At 34.5% G+C, this 23,428-nt stretch overlaps 3 protein-coding genes across 8 annotated transcripts; all 3 read left to right on the forward strand.

Annotated features, from left to right (window-relative positions):
* The first annotated feature begins 3,448 nt into the window (after positions 1–3,448).
* On the forward strand, positions 3,449–8,328 carry LOC111380812 (rac-like GTP-binding protein ARAC3). Of its 2 annotated transcripts, XM_023004470.1 has the most exons (7): positions 3,452–3,725; positions 5,930–6,017; positions 6,099–6,208; positions 6,587–6,650; positions 7,601–7,665; positions 7,775–7,840; positions 7,910–8,328. In XM_023004470.1, the coding sequence occupies exons 1-7, from the start codon at positions 3,627–3,629 to the stop codon at positions 8,012–8,014; spliced, it is 597 nt and encodes a 198-aa protein (XP_022860238.1). In that variant the 5' UTR covers positions 3,452–3,626; the 3' UTR covers positions 8,015–8,328. The 2 variants fall into 2 exon arrangements, with proteins under 2 accessions (XP_022860246.1, XP_022860238.1); XM_023004478.1 differs by lacking the exons at positions 7,775–7,840; positions 7,910–8,328 and having other exon boundaries at positions 3,449–3,725; positions 6,587–6,722.
* A 2,928-nt stretch (positions 8,329–11,256) lies between these two features.
* Positions 11,257–15,806, forward strand: LOC111380829 (pto-interacting protein 1-like). 3 transcript variants are annotated; one of them, XM_023004487.1, is made up of 10 exons: positions 11,257–11,480; positions 11,848–12,118; positions 12,203–12,276; positions 12,395–12,513; positions 12,606–12,721; positions 12,803–13,345; positions 13,441–13,689; positions 13,767–13,930; positions 14,009–14,236; positions 14,317–15,806. In XM_023004487.1, the coding sequence occupies exons 2-10, from the start codon at positions 11,977–11,979 to the stop codon at positions 14,557–14,559; spliced, it is 1,878 nt and encodes a 625-aa protein (XP_022860255.1). In that variant the 5' UTR covers positions 11,257–11,480; positions 11,848–11,976; the 3' UTR covers positions 14,560–15,806. The 3 variants fall into 3 exon arrangements, with proteins under 3 accessions (XP_022860255.1, XP_022860263.1, XP_022860269.1); XM_023004495.1 differs by having other exon boundaries at positions 11,258–11,480; positions 14,310–14,410; XM_023004501.1 differs by lacking the exon at positions 12,395–12,513 and having other exon boundaries at positions 11,260–11,480; positions 14,317–15,805.
* A 73-nt stretch (positions 15,807–15,879) lies between these two features.
* Positions 15,880–20,738, forward strand: LOC111380848 (cold-responsive protein kinase 1-like). Of its 3 annotated transcripts, XM_023004510.1 has the most exons (10): positions 15,889–16,373; positions 16,458–16,531; positions 16,650–16,768; positions 16,861–16,976; positions 17,058–17,600; positions 17,696–17,944; positions 18,022–18,185; positions 18,264–18,491; positions 18,572–18,721; positions 20,347–20,738. In XM_023004510.1, exons 1-10 carry the CDS (start codon positions 16,232–16,234, stop codon positions 20,599–20,601), a joined length of 2,040 nt encoding a protein of 679 aa, XP_022860278.1. In that variant the 5' UTR covers positions 15,889–16,231; the 3' UTR covers positions 20,602–20,738. The 3 variants fall into 3 exon arrangements, with proteins under 3 accessions (XP_022860291.1, XP_022860278.1, XP_022860284.1); XM_023004523.1 differs by lacking the exon at positions 20,347–20,738 and having other exon boundaries at positions 15,880–16,373; positions 18,565–18,721; XM_023004516.1 differs by lacking the exon at positions 16,650–16,768 and having other exon boundaries at positions 16,281–16,373.
* The last annotated feature ends 2,690 nt before the right edge of the window (positions 20,739–23,428 follow it).

A 23,428-nucleotide genomic window follows, 5' to 3' on the forward strand; every position in this document is an offset into this window, starting at 1 on the left:
AACAGTTGTACATTTCACGTAACATAAGTTCTATATTCACATGTGATAATTTAACATTCATGAAATTTTAAATTTCTTTTACAATAACTTCTGTGCCAGTTAAATGAAGTCGATAATCTATCACCGAAACTAAAAGAAATAAAGAGAACAACACTTCCCAACATTTACGAAATTTTAACTTAATAGAGTAGACTACATCAACAAAAATTGACATATTCCTATATTTATGAAATGTAAAAAAAGTATGTAAAATAAGTGAAGTTGTAAGGGTAATAAATATCACAACATTTCTTTGTGACATCGAAAAAAGATTTTAAGAATTTCTTCACACAAAATGCTACTCATTCCCAATCTTTCAAATTATGTTCGGGGTCCATATGTATGCCTACCATTATAATATAGTGAAATAATTTTATCATAATTTTTACATGACTGTAACATAGGATTTGTAAAGTTTCATCCATGGGTTACATCAGTGACAAATGATTTCTCTTATAAGTCATACTCTACATGCAAATTGTTAAATACTTGCTTTCTTACTAGTGACATGGTAATAAAATTTATTAATTGTTTAATCATATCTAGAGGCAATCTTATATGTTCTAATTCATCTCTTACAATCAAATTGATAATATGGTATACATAATGTTGATAGAAAATAAACTTACAGATGTAAGGTTAATATTATTAATGAATTTTTTGATAACACATTTGTTTAGACTAACATTATAGAAAGTAAAATTTTGAATTATTTTTGTATAATATCTTTTAAAATCATGTATATGTTAGTGACATTATGATGATATTATATACATCTTAATGTAGTAATTCTTTTCTGTAGAAGCCACATATGATCAATATAATAAGCTGTAGCAACAATATAACCTCTTTTATTATCACTGATCCATAAATTAGAGGTAAATGATATAACCTTATTAAAAGTTTTTAGACCTTCAACAATAATTTGTTTTCTTTCGTTATATAATTTTATAATATTTGAACGATCGGAGATAATTCTGCACGCATCGAGTAAAGTATATTGAGTTTATCATCGTAAGCAACATCTGTACTACAGCCACGTATGCAGTCATTCCTTTGTGAAATCTTTCCTGTAAATATATAAAGGTGGAAAGAGTATAGCCAAAACTATCAAACATTAGTTTGGTCTATTTCGGGTTGAGAGTGACAAGTTTCACTTTGCAACTCCTTAATATGTACCTATTGAAATGCCTTGTGCTCGAACTAGCATTCAATTAAGTTCTTTGCCACAATAAGTGCAATATGCTTTCCAAATATCAACGCAGCAACATGAATCTGAAAATACTTTAAATGATTAAGTTAAATAAAGAAAAAATATCATGAACACATTATATTTCACAATTTCACAACTATTGTTGCTGTCATCTTGTGTCACTGGAAAAATTTAGAAAGACATATTAAATGGGTAGTCAATTTATAATGAGTCAATTTAAAATGAGCCATTCATCTTCTCCATTGAGCCAAAAAGAGCCATTCACCATTTTGGCTCATTATAAATTGACTACCCATTTAATATGTCTTTCTAAAATTTTCCAGTGACACAAGATGACAGCAACAGTAGTTGTGGAATTGTAAAATATAATGTGTTCATGATATTTTTTTCTTTATTTAACTTAATCATTTAAAGTATTTTCAGATTCATGTTGCTGCTACTGTTACTTATGGACTAAGTTGATGGCGGGAAAAAGGGGTGAAGTGGGTGAGGACAATTTTACCCTTGTTTATGGAAAGAAAAAGGTATTTTTGTATTTAATTAACGGAAAAACTGACGGAATATGGACGGAAGGACGTCCAGCGCAAAGAAAGGTTGAAATGAGGGCAAAAATGCCAAAAAATAAAAGGTAGGGACGTTTTCCACAATAGACTTGAAAGGTATGGACGTTTTGTGCCAATTACCCGAATGTTTAACGGAAAAACTGACGAAATATGGACGGAAGGACGTCCAGCGCAAAGAAAGGTTGAGATGAGGGCAAAAATGCCAAAAAATGAAAGGTAGGGACGTTTTCCACAATAGACTTGAAAGGTATGGACGTTTTGTGCCAATTACCCGAATGTTTAACGGAAAAACTGACGAAATATGGACGGAAGGACGTCCAGCGCAAAGAAAGGTTGAGATGAGGGCAAAAATGCCAAAAAATGAAAGGTAGGGACGTTTTCCACAATAGACTTGAAAGGTAGGGACGTTTTGTGCCAACTACCCTTAAACTGATTAATCTCATCACCAGTAAAATTTATCTATGACTATTATAGCAAAATATATTAAATATTAGGTTAAAGAATCTGAATATTAGAGAAAACAAATTGGATATTGAAATTGAAACTAAAATACTGTAAGTTAAAAATGATTGAAGTAAATTAATATGAAACTCAAAATTTTACCTCATATTTATAGAAAAATATATATATCTTTTTCAACCAAAGTTGAATTTGAAATTCAAGTTTGAAAACATTGCAGGCAGCAGTAGCTTTAAGATAGTTGTATTGTTGACATAACAAGCAGCTACGTTCTGATTTTTTTTTTTTTTACTTTATTCGTTTTAGACTTGATCCAAGACACGGGTTGGCTCGTGGCTCAACGGTTCAGGCTTGAGGCGACGTTTCAAAATGGGGCTCGATCGAATCTCAACTCGATTCAACGAGTCAAAAGCCGCCCGAGCCAAATTGACACCCTTAAGAACAACCCATCTTTCCTTTAAAAACGATAATAATTCTTTCTTTTTTCGGTGATAAAAATCTAAAATTTGAAATGAACTTTAATCCAGGCAAATGATGGATAGGGACCGTGTTCCCAATACCAACCCTTCCCTGAATTGGGGTAGTGATCTCTACCTTGCCCAGTGACGGATTTAGAAATTTATCTAAGTTAGGACGGATCCATACTAATATATGGGGGAAATTTTTTGACAAAGCCAACATGGATGATCGTCATGGTTCGTCGGGTGCAAACTTCGTCAATGACTTGCCCCACGTCCTATATATTGAGTTAGGCTAGAAAATTTTGTCCCCTTTTAAAGTGGAACCCTCAAGTATCGGGTTTAATAGATTTTTTGCCATTGTAGTAATCTGAGTGAATAAGTCAGAAAATTAAATGGTATTTAGCTCTTGTTTGAGCCCCATTTTGAAGAAAAGAATGTATTTTAAATAACAGATTGATGGATAATGTATGATTAATAATTAAGGAAAAAATTTGAATTTGCGTATAATATTGAGGGCACTTGGTGGAGATTAAAATTAGTTTTTTAGTAGATTGTGATAAAAGTTTTTGAAATGTGTAGTTAAAAAATTGTGGAACTCATAAAAAATATGATTAATATTGATTGTTTAACTTTAATTTATATTAAAATCATATTTTAATTCAAATCAAATAAGTTTATTATTTTATTAAAGAATGCATTATTAAAAATGAATTTGGAAAGAATGAATTTTCCTGTTAATTACCTGTACTAACAAACACCACCAAGAACACTCAATTCAACACGCATCCAGGCATAGAGGAATTTCAAGAATCTGACAAGAACTACTGAGATTTGAGTAGCTTAACCCGCCGGAGAAGAAGTTTGGTAGTTTGGGTGTTGCCGGCGTCTATAATGAGTGCGTCGAGGTTCGTAAAGTGCGTGACTGTCGGTGACGGAGCCGTGGGTAAAACTTGCCTTCTCATTTCGTATACCAGCAACACCTTTCCCACTGTAAGTATCCCCTCATTTTCTTTTTCCCCATCTGTATATGATTTTTGCTGTATTTTTTTATCAGGTCAAGAAGATAAGAAATGTTTGGGGCTTTGTATTTGGTGCTTAATGTTTGATAATTGTGAATTTGTGAGCGCGATAATTTTTGGCTGCTTTCTCTAATTTTTTAATTTTTAGGGCAAGAAAGTGATGGAATTTCTTGGTCTATTATAACCTTAATATTCAAACATTAGGGGGAAAGTAAAGTAACTCATTTTTTTCTGATCTGAGGAGATAAGCTGATTGGACACATTTTGTGAAAGATAAAAGATAACGTTTTCTTGGTTGTCATGAAAAAACTCAGTGAGGAAAATAGAGATTGCAAGGAAAGGAAAATTCTCTACTGGAGATTTGGGACCTTAACTAAGTTTTAGTGAGGTTGTAGAAAAGAACATCTTGCGATATTATCGTTATCCTTAGGCCAATGTTTATAAATTTAGAGCTAAAGACTTTGGACAGGTTTTGCCTTCCTTTTCTTACTTCTGGTTGATAAGCCGGAAGCTTTTCTTTTGTTTGCTTCTGTTTCGTATGAAGTTTGATTTTTTGAAATTTGCACTATTTTCCTTAGCATGAATCACCCTTGTAGTAGTTGAATTAAAAGAAGTTTTGTTTTAGAGAATTTTAATGCTTCAGTAAAATACTTGAAAAGGCAATTTAGATTAGTATTCTTGGTTTCTGACTAAAAGAACCAAAAAAAATGTTTCCTGGTTGATAAGCCGGAAGCTTTTCTTTTGTTTGCTTCTGTTTCGTATGAAGTTTGATTTTTTGAAATTTGCACTATTTTCCTTAGCATGAATCACCCTTGTAGTAGTTGAATTAAAAGAAGTTTTGTTTTAGAGAATTTTAATGCTTCAGTAAAATACTTGAAAAGGCAATTTAGATTAGTATTCTTGGTTTCTGACTAAAAGAACCAAAAAAAATGTTTCCTTTTGTTATTTTTACCAACCGCGATTTCTCTCAATATGTAATCCAAACACAAATCAATTGGTTCTGTCAAGCTATATGTTCATCAAACCTAATGATGATGTTTGCTCTCTAGATCTCCTCCATTCTCTGGCTAGTGGATGACTAGGGTCAATGGGATATTTTCTCAGTTTGAATTGAATTTTTGGCAATATAAACTTGTTTCCTTGTTCTTGAGTTCCCCTTTGTTCTGAATATGACATTCATCTTTTTGAAGTTGGCATTTCTTTATCGATGATGTCTTAGGATGTCTTTTACTTCTTTGGGAAGATAGGCGAACCAAGATTGCGAAGAAGTTTAGGGGCCATTAGGTTACCCAGTGTAGTTTTTCTTTTCAATCTGTGTCTTGTTATACTGAAGGATGGGAGGTTTAGGGTTGTGCTAGAAGTGGGGAGTTGAGGTTTGGGAAAATTGGAGGTGTAGGACATGGACACACTCCAGTACACCAACTCTCCTTTTCACTTATTACTCTACTATCTTAGTTGGCATGGTGGCCAACACTCTGTCCACAAACCTCAGAGTCTCCATGTCAAGGTCCAACACATCTTAACCTGGACTATACGCCCCCAAGGCATGGAAATGCTGCTTTATCCATCTTTATTCTAGAACTAAACTAAAATGCACGAAATATTTCTTTGACAAAAAAATGTACACCAAAATGTCTCTCTTTATTTTTTAATTTTTTTAATTTTTTGTGCATGAGAAGAGAAACGTCTTCTTTCATCTGGCAAACAAAACTTAAAGAGGCTACCAACTGCTTCCACCCATCCCATATTTTTTACGGGGAAACGCCTCGTTAATTGTTGCTAACCTTGACTGTTTTCTTCATTTTCCTTAGTTTGTTCTGCCTTCGTTGGAGATCCATTGGATCTATGTATTAATATCCAATTAAATTGTTAGTTCTTCAAGGCTAAGACTTGAGATGGTTCTGCTTCTAATCGAGTTGATTCAAAACATTTCTAAGTAGATGCTCATTGGCATTACATGCTGCTCCCACCGGCGGTGTTGAGCTTAGTCTCGAGTTCTCCCTTGAGCATCTCCATTATGCCCATCTGTGATCTAGTTTGATATGAAGCTGTTTTCAATTTTCTACTTTGATAAAATCTGAAGGGTTTCTCTGTAGCATGTTGTAAAATTTTGTATACCATGTTTATAACTTGGAAGCACTTTGGCCTTTGATTCTTTTGTTGTAACTTGAACAGGATTATGTGCCAACTGTTTTTGACAATTTTAGTGCTAATGTTGTTGTGGATGGGAGCACTGTTAATCTAGGGTTATGGGATACTGCAGGTATATTAGTTGTTATCAGTTGATATCTTATTCATCATGAAAACAATTATTGCATGTGTCGATTCTTATTTTATCTGGCAGGTCAGGAGGATTACAATAGATTAAGGCCTTTGAGCTACCCTGGGACTGATATCTTTATACTTGCATTCTCCCTTATCAGCAAAGCTAGCTATGAAAATGTTTCTAAAAAGGTAAGGCTGCCGCTGCCTCGTTAAACTGGATATACCTTCGCTGATTCTTCCTTCTGCTACGTGCTTCATTTATTTGGTAAAGAGCGGGGAGGGGAAAAAACAAGACATGAACAAATTAGTTGAGCTTTGTTGTAGCTCATTATTCATGAATAGTTTTGGCATTCAGACCAACAAGAAATAAACGATTTTCGATTTTTTGTTCTTTCTTGTGTACAAATATTTCTCTTGGCACCTAAATGGCTAAGGAGACTTTCCTATTTGTGAACTACTTGCTTACACCGTAGAATTAGTATATAGATAATAATGAAAATATGAAAAAAGAAGATAAAAGGCATGGTGCTGATAACCTACCTCTTATTATTTTTTTTTTTTCCCCAGTGGATTGCTGAATTGAGACATCACGCCCCTGGTGTTCCAATCATTCTTGTTGGAACAAAGCTTGGTCAGAATCTCCTTCCATCCCTTTTGGAGTACAGATATACTGATTTCTTGTCGTTTTGTATCTGATGAAATGGTACTGCATGTTGTCTGAAATTGTCAATACGTGAAAATCTATCCGTAACAAGCTTATCTGATATACGCTGATGTTGCATTTAAGTGATTTTCTGATTTGTTTTGCAAGTAGACAAAATGTGTGCTTGAATGCACTCTACAAAAAGGTGCTGCAATCACAAATAATTTTACATGGCGTCTAATTAACGGTAATATGTGGATTTTTGCATGTATATTGTTTAAAAGCATGTTGGAAAAGTGTTTATAAACGGTTTAAGTTGTGAATAGATAGAAAAGTAGGTAGTACTTGTGGGTATATCTAAATATAAAGTGACTTGATTATTTATTTAGCCCGCATTTGTCATCCTTTAAAAATTTAAATTGTTTGTTACTGGATCATTCTTCACTATACATTCACACAATAAAATATTTTACACATAAACCAATAAACTTTTCTTACTTTTTAACCACACATTCTCCAAAAAATACTACTCAATAACTCATTATTTCCAAATAAATTCTATCAAACAAGCCATTAAATACTTTATGAACATGGACCAAATATAGGCTAAGTAGCGTGCCTGAACGTGCTCATATTTACTGCTCACAAGTTTTGAACATAAAATTGTTCATAAGCCAATTCTCAGGGAAAGTAAGCTGTCAAAAAATTGCGTAATTCCATGTTTTTATTGATCATAATCAATATCATGCTTGTGGAATTAGCTCCATCATCTTTATGTAGATCTGCTTATTGGTTATCCTGTTTTCTGAATTTGTATTTTCTCACGTTTCTCATTTTCTCCCCTCCCCAAAAAAAAAAAAATAAAAATAAATAAATAAATCTAGATCTGTGTTCTTTTTGTTATTTAATCCAAGTACCTATTCTTTGTTTCCTTGTAGATCTTCGCGAGGATAAACAGTTCTTTTCAGACAATCCAGGAGCAGTACCCATTACGACTGCTCAGGTATATTGTTGCATTCATGTTTAATAAATTGTCATAGGGACTATCCAATTTTCATGCTTGGTTTCCAAAAGAACTTTCCATTTTTGAAATTTCCGACTTACTTTTGAAGGGAGAGGAGTTGAGGAGAATGATCGGAGCAGCTGCTTATATTGAATGCAGTGCAAAGACGCAGCAGGTTCATTGGCACATCACCTTTTTCTTTAACTAACGATACTTGTCACTAATCTTCCACCAAATATTGCAGAATGTGAAGGCTGTCTTTGATGCCGCAATTAAGGCTGTTCTGCAGCCAACGAAACACAAGAAGAAAAAGAAGAGTAGAGGTCAAAAGGCTTGCAGTATACTGTGATTGCTAAAAGAAAGGTTAAGGAGAGGAGAGATGATCTTATGCATTTCTTCTGGGTTAATCTGATACCAAAACGATACGGTACCCTGTGAGACTGTGTTAGGGAGCTCTCAGTTTGTTGGTTTTCTTACATCAGCTGTATAACTGTCATTGAGGTGTGTACTATGATATGAAGCTGAACACTGAAACCTAGAGAGCATGTTTATTGTCCAATCTGGGCAATCTAAACATGCCAATAATGTATAAATTTCGTGCTGTGTATACCTGTTTATGGCTCCTTGGTCTAGCAAGAATTGTTGGTTCAAAGATCCAAAAAATTCAAATGACTATAAGGAGGATTAATGGTAATATTAAGTATCGGACCAAAACGCCCCCCGGGGCGTAGCCTAATGGTTCAAAGGACATGAGTGAGGTTATTTCATGGTTTGTTTGCAGTCGCAATGTGGTAGTTCAATTCTTGAGACATGAAATTGGACTCTTTGCTGGTGTAGTGTACAGGCAGTTCTTATTTCCTGACATGTTGGGGCACATTTCGCGATTTACCTCCCTCACGAATCTCTAAGGGCGGGGTGGTGGGGCCCTCAAGGTTAGGGTTCAAACTTTTTTTTTTAATAAAGTATTGGACCAAAATAAATTTTGATATATACTTATTATTGGTCACCACAATGAATATTTAACATTTCGTCAGGTGATAAATTTATTATTTTGCAAAATTGAAGTATAAATTCGGCCAAGGTGAGAACTGTTAATTGTCTGACACACACACAAATTGTCCTTCAATCTGCAATAAATCGGATAGCAATTGGAAATCTAGCAACTGCATGATATTGAATTTGAATACTGATGATCAAAGTGACGAAATTTATTAATAGAATGTCTAGTCGAATATAGTAAACATCCTTGCTTGCCAAATTTTTAATTGGCCTTTCTTTTCAAATTGAAACGATCTTACTTTTTAATTTCAAGTGCCAAAAGATGTTGAAATTCTCAAGGACTCTCAACATAATGACTTTGTAGTTGGTTTAATGCTAAACGTTCCTTACTAAATAAATTATTAAGATGGTAGTCGGATTAATACCTTTTTTCCTTATCAAATCATTGTACTAAATTTGAGAAGAAAAAAATTAAGGCGGTAGTCGATTTGCTTGTTTAATGCACCATGGTTTAAGCTTAATAAACTCATTTGAATCATATCTTCTTCTTTACACAATTAAAACAATAATGTTGCAAATTAATGGTTTAGAATAATTCTTTACGACAATGATGCATTTATTGAGGAATTTTAAGGCAATTGACTTGAAAAGTCCCAAAGAATTGGTATTGGAAGTACCTATCCCAATTCATTTTCTTATCCATCGCCAGTCGTCACATGGCCTAATTGTAATGGATATAGACATCCCACCAAATGAAGTGATGTCTATATATATATATATATATTTTTTTTTTTTTGATACCCAGGTATCCCAGTTTCGCCAGACTAAATCCTGGACCTCTAGCCACCGGCCCCTCAGTGACTCGAGGAAGTAAATCACAGGTTATGTCCTTGTTGGCTCCCAGGTTCTCACTTGGTTTATACTCCTGGCCTCAAGAGAACCCTCCTCACTGCGTTGATCAGGAATCAAACTTTCTACGCTGAGGTTGCAAGCCCGCCATAATGATTGTTCCACCAACTCAGATGTGCCTTGGGGGGCAAGTGATGTCTATATTTTGTCCTCAAAAATCCAAAACTAACGTGTAATTTTAATTTAGAATATAAATTCAAGAGATTAAAATTAATTAAAAAATTATAAATAAGTGTTTGAAATTAAAGGAGGCGCACTTTATGGTAATAGCTGAAATTATTTGACCTACGAAAAATTGTTAATTCTCAGTGAAGAGTCAAAGTAATAATCTGTTGTATTTTGACCATCGGGCTACTGAGAAATGGATGAATTAATAATCACTATCACTTTCAATCTTATAGATTAATGGGATCTTTCCTCCCACTCAGAAATGTAATACATTTATTTTACAAATAATCGTGACTTTTAATTTAAATCAATTCAATCTTATGGATCTCATTTAGTTATAACAAACTCTCATATGATCTTAGTAAAATACGTATTTAACGAAAGATTGACTTAAATTAAAGATCACAATTATTTGTCAAATTTATAAGTAGGTAGAGATAGACTAAGGGTTATGATAGGTGTACAAGAGGTAAAGGTTCAGAACCCTTACCAACACCTCACATGGAGGCGGGGTGGGGAGAAGGGTGGGTTAATTTTTTAACGTTATTTATTCATGTGGGATCCATACTTTTGTGAGAGTTGGTACACTTTCTATAAAAAAAAATAAAATAATAATAATTCTGTACACCCATAATTTTCCATAGACTAACTACCCATTTAACTGCCACAATCATCTATGACCTTCTCGATTTGACATAAATACACGACTCTAATTGCGTCTATGATGTAATCACCGAGGTGACAGTCCTTATAATCTGAGGGTGACACATTGTATTTCACGTTATCAAAGTAAGGGTTGATTTCTGGAATTTAGCCTTGTTTGTGTCCTATTATTTTGAAAAAAAAAATAATTATTAAATAGTGATTTGACATCATTTCAATCACGCATTCTTCAATAAAATAATATTATACGTAAATTTAAAATTTTTCCTTATTTTTTAACCTCACATTCTCCATTAATCTATTATTTCAAAATACATTTTTCAAAAATAATGTTGCTCAAACACACTTAATTCATAATAAGTTGGCAGTAAAGACAAATTAATTCTTCTATTTTATTGAGTATATTAATCTTTATTTTGTCACACATAATAAAAATAAAAAAATATTATGTAATATACTTCTCCTGGAACCATCAAAACGGACCACGTTTATTTTGCTGTGGAACATTATGCCGCCCATACCATACATGCAACTAAAGTTGATTGCATAAGAAATACTGGCCTTGCTGGTTGTACAGAAGGGTGTTTATACCTTTCTTGACAGATCAGACACATGAAGAGTCAGGGGTCAGGACTTTTTACATTTTTTTATTCGTGTGGGCTCGGCTCGGAACCCACACACATGTTAGTATCTATCATGTAGGGTGTAAATCATTTTTTGGTAGAGGAGCTTTATTCTGAGAAATATATTTCGCGTTTTCGTCTAATTTTTGTAAGTTCAATCCTATCCTATCAAATTGTTTGTTAACTAGATAGTATCCGGTCCAGAGTTGTGAGACCGAATTGATGAGTGACCGGATATCATGGGTTTCCGCAAATTTTTTGCCCTCTACGAATAACGAACAAAAAACTAAAAATTCTCTCCATGCGTAAGAGCGACCTTTATCTCTCTCTCACCGACGATTCCCCATGGCACCTTCTCTGATGGCTCCTTCTCACTTTCTCTTCATATCAAATTCAAAAATTATTTTTCTTTTGATTTTCAGTAATATAAATTAAACAGTTCAGTTTGCTCAAGTAAGATTTTTCGTCATTTGCCACCTTACAAATATTAATTTGTTCGTTAGTTGAAAGTAGGTATGCTATACATTTTCAAATTTTATATGTTTTGGTCACTTTGAATAATATGAATTATTCAAAAATTTTAGGTAGGCTTTTGTTGTCGGATCCTGTTTAGTTTTTTGCAAATTCAACGTGCATCCATAGATATCGTATCCATTGATTTTACTTTAGTTTTATATTCATTAGCGGGAAAGAGAAATGCTTTAGAACTGGAGAATTGGATTTTCTGATTGTTTTCGAATAATTATGTTCATACATTTTATTGTCGGCTGGAGTATGTTGCATTTAAAGTGGGAAGTGACTATTCAATGTTTTGGTACAGATTGTGATCATATCGAGAATTGAATAAGTACGTGCAAAATTCCTGCAAATACAAGTAAGAGGAACCCTATGGATGTGTTGAGAAGGTGAAATTATCAAATTACTGGCCATCAATTAACTAAGGGGAAAAATGACTGTGGAGAGGCTTGGGAAAATTGTGGTTGTGGGAATACAATTCGATGGCCATACTAAAGAGTTAATGGATTGGGCTGTTATGAAAGTAGCTGATCCTGGAGATTGCGTGATTGCCATTCACGTTTGTAGGAGTTCTGGTACTGGCATGGGCATTTGTAAATTGCTTCTAATTCTAAATTACTTGTACCTATTGAGTTCTTACATAATTTTTCATCTTACAGACTCCGTCCCGAGAGAGAATGCTTTGTTGGATGATTATTTGGAAGACTATAAAGGGATGTGTAACCAAAGGCAGGTTGGTTTCTTTTATTTTTTCTTTTTTAGTGTTTGGTCACTTTCTAAGGGTAAAGCGAAAACTCTATCAACTTCTTTTTTCCTTTTGTCTTTTTTTTGGTGGGGTTGGGGGTGTCCAGGTTGCTCTCAGTTCGGAGGTCTTGAAAGGAAATTCTATCAGAAAAGTTCTGGTGAGAGAAGCAAAGAACCATTCTGCATCGGTTGTTATAGTGGGGATAACTAAGTTTAGTTCTTTCGGGTACGTAGAAAAAGGATAGTGGTAATTGGCTATTTGCATTAGTTTGTATTCCTGTAATCTTTTTATTGGAGTCTTGAATGAAGATTTCTCAGGGGTTGGTCTTCAATTGCTAAATATTGTTCAAGGCGACTTCCTTCGACGACTGAAGTCATGGCAATTCACAATGAGAAGGTTGTGTTCAGGAGGAGTTCCAAAAATCAACCTGAAGGTTCAGACTCTGTTCTATCTAAGTGAGAAAATATTTCACTGACGATTCAATATATACTGAATTTGTTTTTGATGATTCCAGGTCCTCAAAAAGATCCGAAGCCGAGTTTTTATTTAACTGGAATCCCCACTTTCAAAGATACTCAATCTGAATTTGGTGTATCTGAGATATCAGAGATGGGAAGGCTAAGTTATGATGGGATTCTGACCTCCAAAGATGAAGTTTTTAGCCCTGTTGGAAGACACAAAAAAGGTTCTCTGAGTTCGATTTCTCTTCCTGCAGAGGATTTTACACAGCAGAGGCCGGGTTGGCCCCTGCTCCAAACATCTAGTTCTATAACTCAACCAAGTCTTGAAGCAAGAAAAATGTCGGTTGTGAGATGGGTAATGAGCTTACCAAGTCGATCTTCGCTAGAAGTTTCTGAATTAAAGTCCATTCTGGGTAACACGGGGGATGTTTTGGGAGGAGAATACAGAAACTGTACACCCTATGGTACAGTAGACAAAATATCTAGTCTCAAAGGGCTGCCCCAAGAGTTGGAGCTGATACTCGAAACGAATCCACATACCTGCAAATGGTTCATCTATGATGTGCTCAGAATGTCAGCTTCTCAGTTCTCTACAGGTTGGATTGTGTTAAGCAAAGCTTCTCTCTTTCTTATTTTCATTTTTCGTTTCACTTTCTGAAAGTTTAAACTTCCTTCCATTTAATTGTTGCAGCCAATCTTATTGGACAAGGAGGGTGTAACTCTGTATACAAGGGGCTTCTTCCTGATGGCAAACGAGTGGCAATTAAAATTTTGAGGTCAACAAAGGAAGCATGGAAGGATTTTATACTGGAAGTCGATATAATGACCACATTGAAGCACAAAAGAATTGCTCATTTGCTTGGGATTTGTGTAGAACATACTAATTTAATCTCTGTTTATGACTTTTTGTCTAAAGGAAATTTAGAAGAGAACTTGCACTGTAAGTTTAAGGAGGATGGATCTTTTTCTCTTAATAATTCTCTAAACATGCACTTCCTAATACGATTTCCAAATCAGGTAACAGAAAGGAAAAGTCTGTTTTGCAATGGGAAGTAAGATTCAAAGTAGCTGTTGGGATTGCTGAAGCACTAAATTACCTACACAATGAATGTCCAAGGCCTGTAATCCATAGAGATGTCAAATCCTCAAATATTCTTCTCACCGATGATTTAGAACCACAGGTAGTCGATCAGATTCATATCCCTAGTAATCAAATCAAAATTCAGACCTTTTGAGATAGCGTTTTCTTTCTTGAACAGTTGTGTGACTTTGGATTGGCAATATGGGGCCCTACATCAGCCTCTTTCCTGAGTGACAGAGATGTAGTAGGAACCTTTGGCTATCTTGCTCCTGAGTATTTTATGTATGGGAAAGTCAGTGACAAGATTGATGTGTATGCTTTCGGTGTAGTTCTACTAGAATTGCTATCGGGAAGAAAACCAATTGGTTTGGAGACTCCAAAAGGTCAAGAAAGCTTAGTCATGTGGGTAAGAATCTTTTTGCAGGATAAAACATTCATTTTTCCATTAGTTCTTTATGGTATAACTAAAATAACTTCGGTATCCAGGCAAAAACTAGACTAGAAACTGGAGATCTAAAAAGCATTTTGGATCCAAATTTGGAAGTTGATATTAATGTGGATCAAATGCAAAGAATGGCTCTAGCAGCTACCCTCTGTCTAAAACAAGCTGCCCGTCTTCGTCCCAAAATTTCCCAGGTACGTAGTTCATTATTCCAAATTAGACCTTTATGCCTTGTTATAATCTGCACCAAACCTGAAACCATTTTGTTGAAAGCGGAACAGCTCTAATATCATTTTGTTGAGAATCCAGCTAAATAATTAAAGAATGAGAAAATATGGGTAATACGAAAATAAATGATTACAAGGAAAACAAAATTTACGTAAAAACCCAAATCCTCGAAAACCACGGGCAAAGGCGGAGAATTCACTATAATCAACAGTAAGAAGTTATAAATGATCTCTTTGGACTAATAACTAATTGAATTATTGGTCAATTTCAATGTGTGTTGTATACCACATATTTTTAACCAAAGAATTCCTAACATACTAGAATAATTAATACATAAAGAGTAATATAAGGTGAAATCTCAATACAATGAGTAAAATCAATAATGGGGAATTTGTAATGAAATAAGAGTCAAATTTACCTTGGACTACTTCAAGATATCTTCAAGCTTACTACCAACTTTCAATACTCTTCAAATAGTATTTCCAATCAAATCCTCAATAAAAATTCAGGTCATAACCCAATTCTAACATTGACATGATTTCCACTAAAAGAAATAAAACTTAACTCTTCAATAAACTCCAAAAATAATTCTTGAAGTAGAAACACTCCAAACAAATTACTCCACGTCTTCTACCATGCCCCTTCTAGATATACCATGCCCCTCGTCGGGCATACTTAGCAATTGTGAACTAAATTCAAGTCCTGCTTACTAGCAAAATTACCTTGCGCGCCAACCTTGCTTGAATCATTCGTTCACTTCCAACTCCAACCAAGCCACCAAAACTGCTCGAATCATCACGAGCACTTCCAACTCCACCTAAATTGTCAAACTTGGTCAAATCACCACAAGCAACATGATCTATCACAACTAGCTCCACCTGAGCTACTGGAAGATTTTTCAATATTATTGTTCGAATCACCACGAACAAAATGATCACAACTGACTCCACCTGAGTCACCGCTTATAAAATCATAAGTTGCAATTGCATTCATAGGGACTGTCGAACCATCCAAAATATATAACCGATCTTTATATTGCTTCTCCTCTAGCATCCAAATAAAAAAACAAAAGCGGTATTCTAATTTCATACTTGACATACGTGAAACAATTGACCTTGCTTCAACCTCTCTTTAATATCCATTTTGGACCTTCCAAATTGTTTCCTACATCATGAATAGAAATCTGAGGGGCCGTATTTTCTGTATTCAAGAAACAGAGAACTAACATAACTCTGAGGGTGAACTACTTGAAATGTTTTCAGTGTGCACATTTCTATTTTTTTTTTTTTTTATTTCTTTCACTATTTCGGAATTGAGATTAGGGCTTATTTCACTTTGAATAATATGAATTATTCAAAAATTTTAGGTAGGCTTTTGTTGTCGGATCCTGTTTAGTTTTTTGCAAATTCAACGTGCATCCATAGATATCGTATCCATTGATTTTACTTTAGTTTTATATTCATTAGCGGGAAAGAGAAATGCTTTAGAACTGGAGAATTGGATTTTCTGATTGTTTTCGAATAATTATGTTCATACATTTTATTGTCGGCTGGAGTATGTTGCATTTAAAGTGGGAAGTGACTATTCAATGTTTTGGTACAGATTGTGATCATATCGAGAATTGAATAAGTACGTGCAAAATTCCTGCAAATACAAGTAAGAGGAACCCTATGGATGTGTTGAGAAGGTGAAATTATCAAATTACTGGCCATCAATTAACTAAGGGGAAAAATGACTGTGGAGAGGCTTGGGAAAATTGTGGTTGTGGGAATACAATTCGATGGCCATACTAAAGAGTTAATGGATTGGGCTGTTATGAAAGTAGCTGATCCTGGAGATTGCGTGATTGCCATTCACGTTTGTAGGAGTTCTGGTACTGGCATGGGCATTTGTAAATTGCTTCTAATTCTAAATTACTTGTACCTATTGAGTTCTTACATAATTTTTCATCTTACAGACTCCGTCCCGAGAGAGAATGCTTTGTTGGATGATTATTTGGAAGACTATAAAGGGATGTGTAACCAAAGGCAGGTTGGTTTCTTTTATTTTTTCTTTTTTAGTGTTTGGTCACTTTCTAAGGGTAAAGCGAAAACTCTATCAACTTCTTTTTTCCTTTTGTCTTTTTTTTGGTGGGGTTGGGGGTGTCCAGGTTGCTCTCAGTTCGGAGGTCTTGAAAGGAAATTCTATCAGAAAAGTTCTGGTGAGAGAAGCAAAGAACCATTCTGCATCGGTTGTTATAGTGGGGATAACTAAGTTTAGTTCTTTCGGGTACGTAGAAAAAGGATAGTGGTAATTGGCTATTTGCATTAGTTTGTATTCCTGTAATCTTTTTATTGGAGTCTTGAATGAAGATTTCTCAGGGGTTGGTCTTCAATTGCTAAATATTGTTCAAGGCGACTTCCTTCGACGACTGAAGTCATGGCAATTCACAATGAGAAGGTTGTGTTCAGGAGGAGTTCCAAAAATCAACCTGAAGGTTCAGACTCTGTTCTATCTAAGTGAGAAAATATTTCACTGACGATTCAATATATACTGAATTTGTTTTTGATGATTCCAGGTCCTCAAAAAGATCCGAAGCCGAGTTTTTATTTAACTGGAATCCCCACTTTCAAAGATACTCAATCTGAATTTGGTGTATCTGAGATATCAGAGATGGGAAGGCTAAGTTATGATGGGATTCTGACCTCCAAAGATGAAGTTTTTAGCCCTGTTGGAAGACACAAAAAAGGTTCTCTGAGTTCGATTTCTCTTCCTGCAGAGGATTTTACACAGCAGAGGCCGGGTTGGCCCCTGCTCCAAACATCTAGTTCTATAACTCAACCAAGTCTTGAAGCAAGAAAAATGTCGGTTGTGAGATGGGTAATGAGCTTACCAAGTCGATCTTCGCTAGAAGTTTCTGAATTAAAGTCCATTCTGGGTAACACGGGGGATGTTTTGGGAGGAGAATACAGAAACTGTACACCCTATGGTACAGTAGACAAAATATCTAGTCTCAAAGGGCTGCCCCAAGAGTTGGAGCTGATACTCGAAACGAATCCACATACCTGCAAATGGTTCATCTATGATGTGCTCAGAATGTCAGCTTCTCAGTTCTCTACAGGTTGGATTGTGTTAAGCAAAGCTTCTCTCTTTCTTATTTTCATTTTTCGTTTCACTTTCTGAAAGTTTAAACTTCCTTCCATTTAATTGTTGCAGCCAATCTTATTGGACAAGGAGGGTGTAACTCTGTATACAAGGGGCTTCTTCCTGATGGCAAACGAGTGGCAATTAAAATTTTGAGGTCAACAAAGGAAGCATGGAAGGATTTTATACTGGAAGTCGATATAATGACCACATTGAAGCACAAAAGAATTGCTCATTTGCTTGGGATTTGTGTAGAACATACTAATTTAATCTCTGTTTATGACTTTTTGTCTAAAGGAAATTTAGAAGAGAACTTGCACTGTAAGTTTAAGGAGGATGGATCTTTTTCTCTTAATAATTCTCTAAACATGCACTTCCTAATACGATTTCCAAATCAGGTAACAGAAAGGAAAAGTCTGTTTTGCAATGGGAAGTAAGATTCAAAGTAGCTGTTGGGATTGCTGAAGCACTAAATTACCTACACAATGAATGTCCAAGGCCTGTAATCCATAGAGATGTCAAATCCTCAAATATTCTTCTCACCGATGATTTAGAACCACAGGTAGTCGATCAGATTCATATCCCTAGTAATCAAATCAAAATTCAGACCTTTTGAGATAGCGTTTTCTTTCTTGAACAGTTGTGTGACTTTGGATTGGCAATATGGGGCCCTACATCAGCCTCTTTCCTGAGTGACAGAGATGTAGTAGGAACCTTTGGCTATCTTGCTCCTGAGTATTTTATGTATGGGAAAGTCAGTGACAAGATTGATGTGTATGCTTTCGGTGTAGTTCTACTAGAATTGCTATCGGGAAGAAAACCAATTGGTTTGGAGACTCCAAAAGGTCAAGAAAGCTTAGTCATGTGGGTAAGAATCTTTTTGCAGGATAAAACATTCATTTTTCCATTAGTTCTTTATGGTATAACTAAAATAACTTCGGTATCCAGGCAAAAACTAGACTAGAAACTGGAGATCTAAAAAGCATTTTGGATCCAAATTTGGAAGTTGATATTAATGTGGATCAAATGCAAAGAATGGCTCTAGCAGCTACCCTCTGTCTAAAACAAGCTGCCCGTCTTCGTCCCAAAATTTCCCAGGTACGTAGTTCATTATTCCAAATTAGACCTTTATGCCTTGTTATAATCTGCACCAAACCTGAAACCATTTTGTTGAAAGCGGAACAGCTCTAATATCATTTTGTTGAGAATCCAGCTAAATAATTAAAGAATGAGAAAATATGGGTAATACGAAAATAAATGATTACAAGGAAAACAAAATTTACGTAAAAACCCAAATCCTCGAAAACCACGGGCAAAGGCGGAGAATTCACTATAATCAACAGTAAGAAGTTATAAATGATCTCTTTGGACTAATAACTAATTGAATTATTGGTCAATTTCAATGTGTGTTGTATACCACATATTTTTAACCAAAGAATTCCTAACATACTAGAATAATTAATACATAAAGAGTAATATAAGGTGAAATCTCAATACAATGAGTAAAATCAATAATGGGGAATTTGTAATGAAATAAGAGTCAAATTTACCTTGGACTACTTCAAGATATCTTCAAGCTTACTATGAACTTTCAATACTCTTCAAATAGTATTTCCAATCAAATCCTCAATTAAATTCAGGTCATAACCCAATTCTGACATTGACATGATTTCCACTAAAAGAAATAAAACTTAACTCTTCAATAAACTCCAAAAATAATTCTTGAAGTAGAAACACTCCAAACAAATTACTCCACGTCTTCTACCATGCCCCTTCTAGATATACCATGCCCCTCGTCGGGCATACTTAGCAATTGTGAACTAAATTCAAGTCCTGCTTACTAGCAAAATTACCTTGCGCGCCAACCTTGACATTGACATGATTTCCACTAAAAGAAATAAAACTTAACTCTTCAATAAACTCCAAAAATAATTCTTGAAGTAGAAACACTCCAAACAAATTACTCCACGTCTTCTACCATGCCCCTTCTAGATATACCATGCCCCTCGTCGGGCATACTTAGCAATTGTGAACTAAATTCAAGTCCTGCTTACTAGCAAAATTACCTTGCGCGCCAACCTTGCTTGAATCATTCGTTCACTTCCAACTCCAACCAAGCCACCAAAACTGCTCGAATCATCACGAGCACTTCCAACTCCACCTAAATTGTCAAACTTGGTCAAATCACCACAAGCAACATGATCTATCACAACTAGCTCCACCTGAGCTACTAGAAGATTTTTCAATATTATTGTTTGAATCACCACGAACAAAATGATCACAACTGACTTCACCTGAGTCACCGCTTATAAAATCATAAGTTGCAATTGCATTCATAGGGACTGTCGAACCATCCAAAATATGTAACCGATCTTTATATTGCTTCTCCTCTAGCATCCAAATAAAAAAACAAAAGCAGTATTCTAATTTCATACTTGACATACGTGAAACAATTGACCTTGCTTCAACCTCTCTTTAATATCCATTTTGGACCTTCCAAATTGTTTCCTACATCATGAATAGAAATCTGAGGGGCCGTATTTTCTGTATTCAAGAAACAGAGAACTAACATAACTCTGAGGGTGAACTACTTGAAATGTTTTCAGTGTGCACATTTCTATTTTTTTTTTTTTTATTTCTTTCACTATTTCGGAATTGAGATTAGGGCTTATTTCTTGACAATTGTGGTTTAAGAGTGTTTCATTTTTATGTCTATATTACAGATACTAGGTATCCTAACCGGGGAAAATTGTATGAATGATGTAAAAACCAAATACAGTGATCACAATGATTCTGAAAGCCTGGATGATATTGATGATGAAGTTTATCCAGATTCAAGTGCAGAATCCCATTTAAGCCTTGCATTTCTTGATGTGAATGATAATTCTACATCGTTCAGCAGTATGGAGCAAAGCAGCCCTCTTTCTGTCGACGAATATTTGAAGATAAGGTGGAGCAGGTCATCAAGTTTAGAGTAGTTTCTGTGAAGTGTGTAAATTGTATAGTTGTGAAAATGGGTAGCCTGCACCCAATAATGAGGTGATGTGTGAAGGAATTTTTTGGCTAGAGTCTTTGAAGAGTGGTGTGGACATAAGCTAATAATAATAACACGCGATCACGATTTGATGATTCATATAAAACTATTGGAAAGAACCGAAAATTGGAGGGTCTTCTATATTCATCAATTTTATTAAAAAAATTGATTGTTGATTTTTACTTAGATTTAAATATGAATTTTATTGATACCAAACAGGGGCTTAACATATCCACACACTATTCCTAATTTAAATTATTAAAAATTAATTTAGATAATAAAAAAAAAGTATAGCCCGTCCTTGTTTGATTTAGATAAATTTAGATAAAAATCAAATTTTTACTAAATTTTGATAAAAGTTGATTAAATATATGATTGAAAACTTGTGTATCCCATGAAATATGTAGTTAAAATTAAGCCTATGTTCGATAATCGTTTTTACAAAATTTTTTTTTCTTTTTCAAAACTCATTTTCAAAAATACATTTTTTTACTATAATATTTTATACGTAAATATAATTTTTTACTATTTTTTAACTCCATGTTATTCCAAAAATGGCAAATTTCATAAGTAAGAGTTTAAGTATATCATATTTCAAAATCAAGAAAACAAGTTTCAAACTTCAAAAATCCGATTTTTAGTAAAATTATTTATGATTTAATTAATTAATTTATTAATTAAATATATTTAAATCACAAATCTATATAATTTGGTTACAAATTAACAATTTAATTAGTCACTTATTATTTTTTGGTCATAAATATGAAATTATATGTTACAAATAATTTTACGGTCACAATTCAAAAAATTTATCGGTCACACACAAATGAATAAATTTATAAGTCACGATTTATTTTTTAGTCACAAATCATAAATATTATAAATCACAACTTATTATGTTGTCACAAATTTTCAGTAATAGATTATTCGTCGGTCACAAATTAAAACTTTTATTGGTCACTGCTCATTTATTCACTACAAATTATTAGATTAATTGGTCACAATTAATTTTTCAGTCACAAATTAAACAATTTTGAGTCACAGTCAAAACTTTTAGGTCACATATTACAAATTAACTAGTTGTTAGTCATAATCAATCAAATAATTAGTCACAAACATCCAACCCCATCTCAAGTAATCACCGTCACCGCCACAAACAACCACACCATTGCCATCACGACTACAAGCAGCAGCAGCACCATTACCGCTTCACCACAACAACCCGCGCCGCCACTACCAGCTCTCCACCAACAAATCAGATCCAAAATGTCATCGTCTTCTTGTTGTTGTCGCCGCCTCCACAATCACTGCAATCACCACCTCTAACATTTTCAACCACCACCACACTCAAACACTCATTCACAGAATAGATAACAAGAAACCATCATGGTACATCACCGCAACCACACCATTCATCCAACCACAACACCACCACACCTTTGTTCCCCACCGTCGCCACCACATACTTCTACCACTGCATCACCAAAAAATCACCACAACCAAAACCCAATGCAATAGCAAGAGCCATTCCCACCTCCACCACCACAGCCAACATCACCACCATCGCAGCGACCAACACTGTTCACGAAATAATTCTTTCGATTTAAAACTAACGCAAGTGTACGGTTCGTAAAAAGTAATAAAATAGATTTTAATAAGTCCGAATATCGTTCCTCAGAGAATGAGTAATTCAATTCTATATAATATAACCTTAACCGAATCTAATAGAGTGAAAATATGGTCAAAATGCAAAAAGCCCTAATTTCACTAAAAACCCTAATTTTTATTGAAACCCCTAATTTCTCAATTAGAAACTCTAATTTCGAAATTTCTCTAATTTAACGACTCAAACACTCAAGTAAATGAAATTATGAAAATTCAAAAGCTAATTTATGGAAATTAATCAAATTAAAGTCACTAGGATCACGAATCACCAATTGAAGTTATAAAAACCCTAATTTCATAAAATTAATGATTCGATGAAAATTTGCCAATTCAATGTTCCTAATTCTATCCAATATACTCTCTCGATATATATTAGACCTATTCTTGCACACCACCAACCTATATCTCTATGGATGATGCAAACATATAAGAATGCATGTAGTTTTGTGAACAATTTAAGAATTGTATAAAGTATAGGGATATATCTCTATCCCCTATCGGATCCTATGTTAATTTACACATTATCGAACCTATTCCACTTCCCTCGAATGTAAGAAATAAGTCATCAACACTCACACAATCATTGGCCACTAATTGCGGAAGAAAATTAATGCATGTAAACTAATCAAATTATTCAAACGAGTCTTTATATTAAATTCATGAAATATGGAATTAAAATAACAAACAACGGTTCATCGATCACCTAGTAATTGAAAACCTAGCCTAGAAGATTCATAATTACAGAAAAAAATGAAATTAATAAATAGAAAGAATAGCACCCGTATGAAAATTCCTTGAATTCTTGAATAAAACCTTAAAAACCCACTTGAATTCTTGTGAAATCGGCTTCAAGTTCATGTTCCTTACCTCCAAAAATTGTATTTTTCTTCTCCCTAGACATTCTGCCCTATTTCTGATGAATTTTTGCTTTTATATCATGTCCTCACAGAGCCCCGAAAGAGTTTCAATTAAAAACGAAAGTTCAGATTTTTCTTCGAAAGTTAAAGCCATGAGTTCGCATGGTTCAAATTTTCAGCTCAATCAAATCCCTGCTAGATCATGTGCGGCCGCATGGTATAGTTACATGCGGCCGCAAGGTTGTAACT

The sequence above is a fragment of the Olea europaea genome, chromosome 3 (assembly GCF_002742605.1).
Source record: "Olea europaea var. sylvestris chromosome 3, O_europaea_v1, whole genome shotgun sequence".
Lineage (NCBI taxonomy): Eukaryota > Viridiplantae > Streptophyta > Magnoliopsida > Lamiales > Oleaceae > Olea > Olea europaea.

Bases quoted from the DNA above. Each gene is read 5' to 3' on its own strand.
- LOC111380848 (XM_023004510.1), top strand. From the start codon at position 16,232: ATGACTGTGGAGAGGCTTGGGAAAATTGTGGTTGTGGGAATACAATTC. The intron at 17,601-17,695 runs GTTGGATTGTGT...TAATTGTTGCAG, and splicing joins AGCTTCTCAGTTCTCTACAG to CCAATCTTATTGGACAAGGA. The intron at 18,722-20,346 runs GTACGTAGTTCA...TCTATATTACAG, and splicing joins TTCGTCCCAAAATTTCCCAG to ATACTAGGTATCCTAACCGG.
- LOC111380829 (XM_023004487.1), top strand. From the start codon at position 11,977: ATGACTGTGGAGAGGCTTGGGAAAATTGTGGTTGTGGGAATACAATTC. The intron at 12,722-12,802 runs GTTCAGACTCTG...TGATGATTCCAG, and splicing joins TTCCAAAAATCAACCTGAAG to GTCCTCAAAAAGATCCGAAG. The intron at 13,346-13,440 runs GTTGGATTGTGT...TAATTGTTGCAG, and splicing joins AGCTTCTCAGTTCTCTACAG to CCAATCTTATTGGACAAGGA.
- LOC111380812 (XM_023004470.1), top strand. From the start codon at position 3,627: ATGAGTGCGTCGAGGTTCGTAAAGTGCGTGACTGTCGGTGACGGAGCC. The intron at 6,018-6,098 runs GTATATTAGTTG...TTTATCTGGCAG, and splicing joins AGGGTTATGGGATACTGCAG to GTCAGGAGGATTACAATAGA. The intron at 6,209-6,586 runs GTAAGGCTGCCG...TTTTTTCCCCAG, and splicing joins ATGAAAATGTTTCTAAAAAG to TGGATTGCTGAATTGAGACA.